Below are 12500 nucleotides of genomic sequence, written 5' to 3' on the forward strand. Positions count from 1 at the left end.
TAGGCATGGGGTATAGCCAGGCACTCCCACATAGGATCTTTTTTTTTTGAGCTGCTTTTATATTCATGTCATGTCACAGGCAAACCGACAAGAGATTGGAGACAAATTTGGATAAAAGAACAGTTCTTTAAAAAAAAAGAAGTGAAGTCTGTTATCAGCAGTTCAGAACAACCCAATGTCCCATTTTGATGACATCAGTGTGAAATGATATACTATGTTTTTAGAATTTTATTTAAAAAAATCATTCAGGTCATTTGGATAATAAAAATGCAGCGTTAGTCAATAAACGACAATAAACACATACAGGCAGATATTCAACAGGACCTTTGCTACAATGAACATTGGACTGACACCCAGACAGCTCAGGACCTTCGTTTTGGGACGTGGCAGAGCCAAGTGATCTTTGACGTTGCACTGAGCGTGAACGAAAGGCTGAGCCAGGCTCCCGACATGATGTAACATTCCTGATGGGTCGGTCACACCTCTCCCTATATGTAACACAACATTTGCTCTCTGCTCTGGGACTGTGAGTTCTCTGAGATCAGAGTTCTCTCTCTCTCTCTCTCTCTCTCTCTCTCTCTCTCTCTCTCTCTGTCTCTGTCTCTGTCTCTGTGTCAATTCAATTCAATTCAAGGGGCTTTATTGGCATGGGAAACGTGTTAACATTGCCAAAGCAAGTGAGGTAGATATTATACAAAAGTGAAATAAACAATACAAATTAACAGTAAACATTACACATACAGAAGTTACAAAACAATAAAGAAATTACAAATGTTATATTATATATATTTATTTATTTACCGTTATTTTACCAGGTAAGTTGACTGAGAACACGTTCTCATTTGCAGCAACGACCTGGGGAATAGTTACAGGGGAGAGGAGGGGGATGAATGAGCCAATTGTAAACTGGGGATTATTAGGTGACCATGATGGTTTGAGGGCCAGATTGGGAATTTAGCCAGGACACCGGGGTTAACACCCCTACTCTTACGATAAGTGCCATGGGATCTTTAATGACCTCAGAGAGTCAGGACACCCGTTTAACGTCCCATCCGAAAGACGGCACCCTACACAGGGCAGGGCATATACAGTGTTGTAACAATGTACAAATGGTTAAAGCACACAATTTAAAATAAATAAGCATAAATATGGGTTGTATTTACAATGGTGTTTGTTCTTCACTGGTTGCCCTTTTCTTGTGGCAACAGGTCACAAATCTTGCTGCTGTGATGGCACACTGTGGAATTTCACCCAGTAGATATGGGAGTTTATCAAAATTGGATTTGTTTTCAAATTCTTTGTGGATCTGTGTAATCTGAGGGAAATATGTCTCTCTAATATGGTCATACATTGGGCAGGAGGTTAGGAAGTGCAGCTCAGTTTCCACCTCATTTTGTGGGCAGTGAGCACATAGCCTGTCTTCTCTTGAGAGCCATGTCTGCCTACGGCGGTCTTTCTCAATAGCAAGGCTATACTCACTGAGTCTGTACATAGTCAAAGCTTTCCTTAAGTTTGGGTAAGTTTCTCTCTCTCTCTCTCTCTCTCCTCGGTCCTGTACTGTACCCGGTATGGGCGGCTGCATCTCAATACTCAATACTGATCTGAGAACACACTGATGTGGTGAAAAGTAACTCCTATTACCAAATTCAGCTTCCACCTGTTCATAGCTTTTACCAAAACAAGGAGACAAAGCTATTGTTTGAAGTGGAAGTAGGTCCCAGAACAGGTTTAATTTGTTTTTATTAGTGCTGCTGAAACAAAGGAGACAAGACAAGGAAACGTTTTTGCACTTTTGATAAAGCCCTTTTTAGGGCATCTCCACCAACAGGCTGATCCTGAAGTAGCCAAACAAATAATCAAGTTCTGAAGGAATGTCTTAATCTTTTATTTTGGAGTGTTCTACTCCACCGTGTCAAACTCACGACTGAACTGTTGTCATAAACACTGGGGAGATTAGGTTGCACATGATGGCGTCTTGTGGTCCGATATGACATTTCCTGTCCTTGTGCGATAATCTAGTGGCTCACCTGATGATGATGTGGCTGGCTTGCACCATATCCTCCTTAGCCAATCAATGACCGGATGTGATGTGGCCACTTCCCGCTGAGGAAACCTAACTCTTTTTCTCCTTGATGCGGATCCACGGCCCTCTCCTCTGTTGGAACGCGTCGATCAGGCCACAGGAAGTCCGTAACTGGGACAGGGAGTGACCATATACATTCTGTCTGACCCACTGTTCTCACACAGTCGCTACATAACACATGACATTTACAGTAACATCATTTCTTACTGGCAGTGCTGGAATAAACAGAATTGAGTGACAGCTGATTGTTGCTAAGGAACCGGTAGAACTGCCTTTCTCTGTACTGGCGAGGAATAACATACAGAGTTGAGTGACAGCTGATTGTTGCTAAGGAACCGGTAGAACTGCCTTTCTCTGTACTGGCGAGGAATAACAGACAGAGTTGAGTGACAGCTGATTGTTGCTAAGGAACCGGTAGAACTGCCTTTCTCTGTACTGGCGAGGAATAACATACAGAGTTGAGTGACAGCTGATTGTTGCTAAGGAACCGGTAGAACTGCCTTTCTCTGTACTGGCGAGGAATAACAGACAGAGTTGAGTGACAGCTGATTGTTGCTAAGGAACCGGTAGAACTGCCTTTCTCTGTACTGGCGAGGAATAACATACAGAGTTGAGTGACAGCTGATTGTTGCTAAGGAACCGGTAGAACTGCCTTTCTCTGTACTGGCGAGGAATAACAGACAGAGTTGAGTGACAGCTCAGTAGTCATGGCTTTCTGTCCTTTTTATCCTTTTATCAGATGGGTGATAATGAAGGAGAGGAGATGAGGATGCCTCTTTTTAGACTATTGAAACGCACCCATTCTCACAAGGCCAATCTCACCAAGGTTATCTTTACTTTTACGAAGAAGAAATAAAATTGTTTATTTTTGAATGTGTCACAGCTATCAAGGTCTATGTTTTATTTTATTTATTTTTTGCCTACAGAAAGTTATTAGTGTCCTCTTGACTACTTGGGCCTTTTGACTCTCCTGTCATCACTTGGCCTTAGCCTGTCATTACAGACTCCCCAAGTGGAAATAGCTGTTTATTTAGTAAGAGGCTGTTCACTCAGTCATTTGACAGCTTGGTTACAGCGACTTCACTAGATAACCACAGTGTCTGTGAAGAGGACATAGACATTATGTGACAATGTACGATGCTTGATTTACTGTTTTCTGTCTCTGTCTCTCTGTCTCTCTCTCTCTCTCTGTCTCTGTCTCTGTCTCTGTCTCTGTCTCTGTCTCTCTGTCTCTGTCTCTCTCTCTGTCTCTCTCTCTGTCTCTCTCTCTGTCTCTCTCTCTGTCTCTCTCTGTCTCTCTCTCTCTCTCTCTCTCTGTCTCTCTCTGTCTGTCTCTGTCTCTCTCTCTGTCTCTGTCTCTGTCTCTCTCTCTCTGTCTCTCTCTCTCTGTCTCTCTGTCTCTCTCTCTCTCTCTCTGTCTCTCTGTCTCGGTTTAGGATCCTGTTCTCTACTCCTCTAGCCGTGGTCAGTTACTTCCTCATCTGGTACGTTCCTGTGTTTGAGGATGGGAGGGTCATCTGGTACCTGGTCTTCTACTGCCTCTTCCAGACCCTTCAGACGGTGAGTTAAAGGAATCCTACACGTCCACAGGTATAAAGAAACACGAACCCGGGTGCAATCCAATCATTTCAATATCTCTCTCTCTCTCTGTCTCTCAAATTCAAATTCAAGCTGCTTTATTGGCATGAAAAACATTGTGTCAATATTGCCAAAGCAACAATGTATACAATATACATTGAAATAAAATTATAAACAATGACAAATAATAATATAGAATGGCAGTAAATAATAATACAAAATTAAATATAAAAATAGTAACAATAAAATGGTAACAGTCAAAAAAATGCTCTCTCTCTCTCTCTCTGTCTCTCTCTCTGTCTCTCTCTCTCTCTCTCCAGTGTTTCCATGTGCCCTACTCGGCTCTCACCATGTTCATCAGTGAAGACCAGAAGGAGAGGGACTCTGCCACTGCTTACAGTACGTCTTATACCCGGACTCTTACGTCACTACCCGACGTCACTACCCGACGTCACTACCCGACGTCACTGCCCGACGTCACTGCCCGACGTCACTGCCCGACGTCAATACTACGTCGGGCAACATTGCAACTGTGTTTTGTTTTTCTGTTAATTTCCAAGGCTTTGTGAAGTCCAGACAACTGCTTGTCGATTGTCCATTGGGCCAAGGGGTGAATGGTCTCGGGGTCTTAACCTACCTAACCAGTTTCAACACAATGAGAAGCGTTGACCTATCAGCGGGCAATTAAGGATAACTACAGGAACGTGTCATATACACTCAGTGGACAGTTTATTAGGTACAACCCCCCCCCCCCCCCCCCCCCCCGTTCACCAAAATGCTTCGCTCCTACAGACACGTGAGTCACGTGGTCGTGGCTTGTTATATAAAGCAGACAGACATCCAGGGATTCAGTTACTGTTCATTTGAACGTTAGAATGAAGGGGGGGGGGGGGGGGGGGGGGGGGGAGGGGAATGGGTGACCAGAGACTGAGTGTGGTGTGATCGTCGGTGCCGGGCGCGTCAGTATCTTAGAAACGGCCTCCTGGGGTTTTTCACGGACGACAGTGTCAAGGTTTTTTTCCCCCAAGAATGGTGGGACAATCAAAACAAACATCCAGTCCTGAGGGCGTTGATGACAGAGGTCAAAGGTAACAGAGGGCGTTGATGACAGAGGTCAAAGGTAACAGAGGGCGTTGATGACAGAGGTCAAAGGAGAATGGCAAGAGTCGTACAAGCTAACAGAGGGCGTTGATGACAGAGGTCAAAGGAGAATGGCAAGAGTCGTACAAGCTAACAGAGGGCGTTGATGACAGAGGTCAAAGGAGAATGGCAAGAGTCGTACAAGCTAACAGAGGGCGTTGATGACAGAGGTCAAAGGAGAATGGCAAGAGTCGTACAAGCTAACAGAGGGCGTTGATGACAGAGGTCAAAGGAGAATGGCAAGAGTCGTACAAGCTAACAGAGGGCGTTGATGACAGAGGTCAAAGGAGAATGGCAAGAGTCGTACAAGCTAACAGAGGGCGTTGATGACAGAGGTCAAAGGTAACAGAAGGGCCACAAACGGACAAATAACGGCGCAGAACGGCATCTCGGGAACGCACAGCTCGTCGATCCTCGTCACGGATTGGCTATTTGCAGCAGACAACCACACTGGGGTTCCACTCCTATCAGCTTAAAAAACACTAAGCGTCTCCAATGGACACGCCATCACCAACACTGGAGAATTGAGTGGTAAAAACATTGCTTGGTCTGACATGCCGATTCATGTTGCCTCATGCTGATGGCAGAGTCATGATTTGGCGTAAGCAGCATGAGTCCATGGCCCCATCCTGCCTGGCTGGTGGTGTAATGGTGTGGAGAATGTTTTCCTGGCACACGTTAGGTCTTGTGATAGCAATTGAGCAACGTTTGAATGCCACACATTGTACAACCCACGCCACGAAGAATTCAGGCTGTTCTGGAGGCAAAGGGGGGGGGTCTGACCAAGTACTAAACTGGCCACTGATTGTATAGTGTAGGTTAACCTCGAGGATAAACCGATATAATGTCTTACTCATATCAATTTGAAACAATATCGATTTCACATTAAGTTATTGATAATGCCTACTACTAATAGTCTACACGTTTGGATATTAGGACACAATAAATAACCTTTTATTTAACTTTTTATTTAACTAGGCGTGTCAGTTAAGAACAAATTCTTATTTACAATGACGGCCAAACCCGGGCCAAACCCGGACAATTGTGCGCCGCCCTTTGGGGCTCCCAATCACGGTCGGATGTGACGCAGCCACAGGCACCTCAATCAATAATATAAATAATTATATAATTATATATACATTAATAATCATTTATATATTAATAATAATATAAGCCATTTTAGCAGACGGTTTTATCCAAAGCTAATTAGTCCTGCGTGGGTATGGTTTACTTATGGGTGGTCCTGGGAATCGAACCGACTATCCTGGGGTTTCCAAACGCCACGCTCTATCAACTGAGCTACAGAGGACCTCCAAGAGGATCATTGGTTGTTTTTTGTTTTTTTCAGACCGAATGGAAAGATGATCATTGGTCGGTTTGTCTCATCTGTATGCTTCTCTCGTCCAATCAGGAATGACGGTAGAGGTTCTGGGTACTGTGATTGGCACAGCCGTCCAGGGTCAGATTGTGGGCATGGCCAACGCCCCCTGTATCCCGACGCCCGGTGATAATGTCACGGCCGACGGGTTAAACTCCTCCCTGTTGCTGGGACAGGAAGTCAACGCCACGATCACCACTGTCATCACCCTGGACCAAACGGTACACACACACACACACACACACACACACACACACACACACACACACACACACACACACACCGACACACACACGCACGCACGCACGCACGCACGCACGCACGCACGCGCACACACACACACACACACACACACACACACACACACACACACACACACACACACACACACACACACCGTATCCTATCAAATCTAACTTTATTTATACAGCCCATTTCAGACATGGAATGCAACACAATGTGCTTTACAGGGGAAAAAACTAATAAAATGATATGAAAATAAGATTAAATATTCACTACTCAACAAACATTTTAAATATGTCCACAGTTTTGGCCCCCCCTCAGGTTCTCTGGCAGGCTATTCCAGAGGCTGGGGGCATAGTAACTAAAGGCTGGGGGCATAGTAACTAAAGGCTGGGAGCATAGTAACTAAAGGCTGGGAGCATAGTAACTAAAGGCTGGGGGCATAGTAACTAAAGGCTGGGGGCATAGTAACTAAAGGCTGGGGGCATAGTAACTAAAGGCTGGGGGCATAGTAACTAAAGGCTGGGGGCATAGTAACTAAAGGCTGGGGGCATAGTAACTAAAGGCTGGGGGCATAGTAACTAAAGGCTGGGGGCATAGTAACTAAAGGCTGCCTCTCCATGCCTCTTGGTCTCCTCAGGTTCTCTGGCAGGCTATTCCAGAGGCTGGGGGCATAGTAACTAAAGGCTGGGGGCATAGTAACTAAAGGCTGGGGGCATAGTAACTAAAGGCTGGGGGCATAGTAACTAAAGGCTGGGGGCATAGTAACTAAAGGCTGGGGGCAGAGTAACTAAAGGCTGGGGGCATAGTAACTAAAGGCTGCCTCTCCAGGGCTCTTGGTCCCTAGGATTTGAGGTAGTTTAAATTAATTCTAAAACTCACAGGCAGCCAGTACAGAGACCTTAAAACCAGTGTAATGTGTTCTCTGTCTGGTCTGGGTCAATACCCTGCAGTATTCTGTATGTTTTACAGTACAGAGACCTTAAAACCAGTGTAATGTGTTCTCTGTCTGGTCTGGGTCAATACCCTGCAGTATTCTGTATGTTTTACAGTACAGAGACCTTAAAACCGGTGTAATGTGTTCTCTGTCTGGTCTGGGTCAGTACCCTGCAGTATTCTGAATGTTTTACAGTACAGAGACCTTAAAACCGGTGTAATGTGTTCTCTGTCTGGTCTGGGTCAGTACCCTGCAGTATTCTGTATGTTTTACAGTACAGAGACCTTAAAACCGGTGTAATGTGTTCTCTGTCTGGTCTTGGTCAGTACCCTGCAGCATTCTGTATGTTTTACAGTTGACCAATGGCTTTCTTGGGTTGACCAGACAGGAGAGCATTACAGTAGTCAAGCCTGCTTGTAATAAAAGCATGAATGAGTCTCTCTGTATCAGCATGAGAGTCTAAAAATCATCCGGAAATACCAGATATAGTAGCTTTAACACATGTTCTACTACATGTGACTAATACTAGGCCTATCAGGTTACTGTAGTCTACTGACCTCCTATTGGCTGTTCTCTCTGTTTACTGTCCTATAGTCTACTGACCTGCTGTCCCTCTCTCCTATTGGCTGTTCTCTGTGTTTACTGTCCTATAGTCTACTGACCTGCTGTCCCTCTCTCCTATTGGCTGTTCTCTCTGTTTACTGTCCTATAGTCTACTGACCTGCTGTCCCTCCCTCCAATTGGCTGTTTACTGTCCTATAGTCTACTGACCTGCTGTCCCTCTCTCCTATTGGCTGTTCACTGTCCTATAGTCTACTGACCTGCTGTCCCGCTCTCCTATTGGCTGTTCTCTGTGTTTACTGTCCTATAGTCTACTGACCTGCTGTCCCTCTCTCCTATTGGCTGTTTACTGTCCTATAGTCTACTGACCTGCTGTCCCTCTCTCCTATTGGCTGTTCTCTGTGTTTACTGTCCTATAGTCTACTGACCTGCTGTCCCTCTCTCCTATTGGCTGTTCTCTATGTTTACTGTCCTATAGTCTACTGACCTGCTGTCCCTCCCTCCAATTGGCTGTTTACTGTCCTATAGTCTACTAACCTGCTGTCCCTCCCTCCTATTGGCTGTTTAATGTCCTATAGTCTACTGACCTGCTGTCTCTCCAGGAAATGTTTGCCACAAAGCTAGTCTTTTGTATATTGTTTTGTTTGTTGTTTTACTACTACGGTTACCGCAGTCCACTAAGCCGCTGTCCCTCTCTACTGTCACAGAAAACGGCCTACAACGTCGCCTCCGGAGCCATCTGTTCCATCTACGTCCTCTGTGCTGTGGTGCTGTTCTTCGGAGTCAAGGAGAAGAAAGGTAAAGGCAAGGGGGGGGACCATTTTGTCTCTCCAGCCCTCAAATCAACAAACCCTCTTTTGATATTTAATGTGTTAACTATGTGTCATTAACTTTCCCTGTTGCTATTATAAAACGATGAGCTCGTGGGGAATTCCCCAAATGGCGTCCTTCTAAACAAGCCCACTCTCTTTACGTGGATGTTATTGAGACCGACAGTGTGGTGTGATGACGCAGTACACCGTTTATCCTGATGGACTGTGTCCATGGTGACCCGATGGGCTGTGTCCATGGTGACCTGATGGGCTGTGTCCATGGTGACCTGATGGGCTGTGTCCATGGTGACCTGATGGGCTGTGTCCGCGGTGACCTGATGGGCTGTGTCCATGGTGACCTGATGGGCTGTGTCCATGGTGACCTGATGGGCTGTGTCCGCGGTGACCTGATGGGCTGTGTCCATGGTGACCTGATGGGCTGTGTCCATGGTGACCTGATGGGCTGTGTCCATGGTGGCCCGATGGGCTGTGTCCATGGTGGCCCGATGGGCTGTGTCCATGGTGACCTGATGGGCTGTGTCCGCGGTGACCTGATGGGCTGTGTCCATGGTGACCTGATGGGCTGTGTCCATGGTGACCTGATGGGCTGTGTCCATGGTGACCTGATGGGCTGTGTCCATGGTGACCTGATGGGCTGTGTCCGCGGTGACCTGATGGGCTGTGTCCATGGTGACCTGATGCTCTAACAGATGGACTGTGTCCACGGTGGCCCGATGGGCTGTGTCCATGGTGACCTGATGGGCTGTGTCCATGGTGACCTGATGGGCTGTGTCCGCGGTGACCTGATGGGCTGTGTCCATGGTGACCTGATGGGCTGTGTCCATGGTGACCTGATGGGCTGTGTCCATGGTGACCTGATGGGCTGTGTCCGCGGTGACCTGATGGGCTGTGTCCATGGTGACCTGATGGGCTGTGTCCATGGTGACCTGATGGGCTGTGTCCGCGGTGACCTGATGGGCTGTGTCCATGGTGACCTGATGGGCTGTGTCCATGGTGACCTGATGGGCTGTGTCCATGGTGGCCCGATGGGCTGTGTCCATGGTGACCCGATGGGCTGTGTCCATGGTGACCTGATGGGCTGTGTCCGCGGTGACCTGATGGGCTGTGTCCATGGTGACCTGATGGGCTGTGTCCATGGTGACCTGATGGGCTGTGTCCATGGTGACCTGATGGGCTGTGTCCGCGGTGACCTGATGGGCTGTGTCCATGGTGACCTGATGCTCTAACAGATGGACTGTGTCCACGGTGGCCCGATGGGCTGTGTCCATGGTGACCTGATGGGCTGTGTCCATGGTGACCTGATGGGCTGTGTCCGCGGTGACCTGATGGGCTGTGTCCATGGTGACCTGATGCTCTAACAGATGGACTGTGTCCACGGTGGCCCGATGGGCTGTGTCCATGGTGACCTGATGGGCTGTGTCCATGGTGACCTGATGGGCTGTGTCCGCGGTGACCTGATGGGCTGTGTCCATGGTGACCTGATGGGCTGTGTCCATGGTGACCTGATGGGCTGTGTCCATGGTGACCTGATGGGCTGTGTCCATGGTGACCTGATGGGCTGTGTCCATGGTGACCTGATGCTCTAACAGATGGACTGTGTCCACGGTGGCCCGATGGGCTGTGTCCATGGTGACCTGATGGGCTGTGTCCATGGTGACCTGATGGGCTGTGTCCATGGTGACCTGATGGGCTGTGTCCATGGTGGCCCGATGGGCTGTGTCCATGGTGACCCGATGGGCTGTGTCCATGGTGACCTGATGGGCTGTGTCCATGGTGACCTGATGGGCTGTGTCCATGGTGACCTGATGGGCTGTGTCCATGGTGACCCGATGGGCTGTGTCCATGGTGACCTGATGGGCTGTGTCCATGGTGACCTGATGGGCTGTGTCCATGGTGACCTGATGGGCTGTGTCCATGGTGACCTGATGGGCTGTGTCCATGGTGACCCGATGGGCTGTGTCCATGGTGACCTGATGGGCTGTGTCCATGGTGACCTGATGGGCTGTGTCCATGGTGACCTGATGGGCTGTGTCCATGGTGACCTGATGGGCTGTGTCCATGGTGACCTGATGGGCTGTGTCCATGGTGACCTGATGGGCTGTGTCCATGGTGACCTGATGGGCTGTGTCCATGGTGACCCGATGGGCTGTGTCCATGGTGACCTGATGGGCTGTGTCCATGGTGACCTGATGGGCTGTGTCCATGGTGACCTGATGCTCTAACAGATGGACTGTGTCCATGGTGACCTGATGCTCTAACAGATGGGCTGTGTCCACGGTGACCTGATGCTCTAACAGATGGACTGTGTCCGCGGTGGCCTGATGGGCTGTGTCCATGGTGACCTGATGGGCTGTGTCCATGGTGACCTGATGGGCTGTGTCCATGGTGACCTGATGGGCTGTGTCCATGGTGACCTGATGGGCTGTGTCCATGGTGACCTGATGGGCTGTGTCCATGGTGACCTGATGGGCTGTGTCCATGGTGACCTGATGGGCTGTGTCCATGGTGACCTGATGGGCTGTGTCCATGGTGACCTGATGGGCTGTGTCCATGGTGACCTGATGGGCTGTGTCCATGGTGACCCGATGGGCTGTGTCCATGGTGACCCGATGGGCTGTGTCCATGGTGACCCGATGGGCTGTGTCCATGGTGACCCGATGGGCTGTGTCCATGGTGACCCGATGGGCTGTGTCCATGGTGACCCGATGGGCTGTGTCCATGGTGACCTGATGGGCTGTGTCCATGGTGACCTGATGGGCTGTGTCCATGGTGACCTGATGGGCTGTGTCCATGGTGACCTGATGGGCTGTGTCCATGGTGACCTGATGGGCTGTGTCCATGGTGACCTGATGGGCTGTGTCCATGGTGACCTGATGGGCTGTGTCCGCGGTGACCTGATGGGCTGTGTCCATGGTGACCTGATGGGCTGTGTCCACGGTGGCCTGATGCTCTAACAGATGAGCTGTGTCCACGGTGGCCTGATGCTCTAACAGATGGACTGTGTCCACGGTGGCCTGATGGGCTGTGTCCGCGGTGGCCTGATGGGCTGTGTCCGCGGTGGCCTGATGGGCTGTGTCCACGGTGGCCTGATGCTCTAACAAATGGGCTGTGTCCGCGGTGGCCTGATGGGCTGTGTCCATGGTGACCTGATGGGCTGTGTCCACGGTGGCCTGATGCTCTAACAGATGGACTGTGTCCACGGTGGCCTGATGCTCTAAAAGATGGGCTGTGTCCACGGTGGCCTGATGCTCTAAAAGATGGGCTGTGTCCGCGGTGGCCTGATGGGCTGTGTCTACGGTGGCCTGATGCTCTAACAGATGGGCTGTGTCCGCGGTGGCCTGATGGGCTGTGTCCACGGTGGCCTGATGCTCTAACAGATGGGCTGTGTCCGCGGTGGCCTGATGGGCTGTGTCCGCGGTGGCCTGATGGGCTGTGTCCACGGTGGCCTGATGCTCTAACAAATGGGCTGTGTCCGCGGTGGCCTGATGGGCTGTGTCCATGGTGACCTGATGGGCTGTGTCCACGGTGGCCTGATGCTCTAACAGATGGACTGTGTCCACGGTGGCCTGATGCTCTAACAGATGAGCTGTGTCCACGGTGGCCTGATGCTCTAACAGATGGGCTGTGTCCACGGTGGCCTGATGCTCTAACAGATGGACTGTGTCCACGGTGGCCTGATGCTCTAAAAGATGGGCTGTGTCCGCGGTGGCCTGATGGGCTGTGTCCATGGTGACCTGATGGGCTGTG

At 49.3% G+C, this 12500-nt stretch overlaps 1 protein-coding gene across 3 annotated transcripts in view; it reads left to right on the top strand.

The window, feature by feature from the left end:
• LOC129842937 (sodium-dependent lysophosphatidylcholine symporter 1-B-like) overlaps positions 1 to 12500 on the top strand; it is a 49033-nt gene that overhangs the window by 15891 nt on the left and 20642 nt on the right. For all 3 annotated transcript variants that reach the window (XM_055911644.1, XM_055911646.1, XM_055911645.1), the window contains exons 4-7: positions 3520 to 3643; positions 3982 to 4060; positions 6213 to 6400; positions 8628 to 8718. In XM_055911644.1, coding sequence (XP_055767619.1) covers positions 3520 to 3643; positions 3982 to 4060; positions 6213 to 6400; positions 8628 to 8718 — 482 coding nt within the window. The remainder of the gene's footprint in view (positions 1 to 3519; positions 3644 to 3981; positions 4061 to 6212; positions 6401 to 8627; positions 8719 to 12500) is intronic.

Source organism: Salvelinus fontinalis, unplaced genomic scaffold (genome assembly GCF_029448725.1).
Source record: "Salvelinus fontinalis isolate EN_2023a unplaced genomic scaffold, ASM2944872v1 scaffold_0077, whole genome shotgun sequence".
Taxonomy (NCBI): domain Eukaryota; kingdom Metazoa; phylum Chordata; class Actinopteri; order Salmoniformes; family Salmonidae; genus Salvelinus; species Salvelinus fontinalis.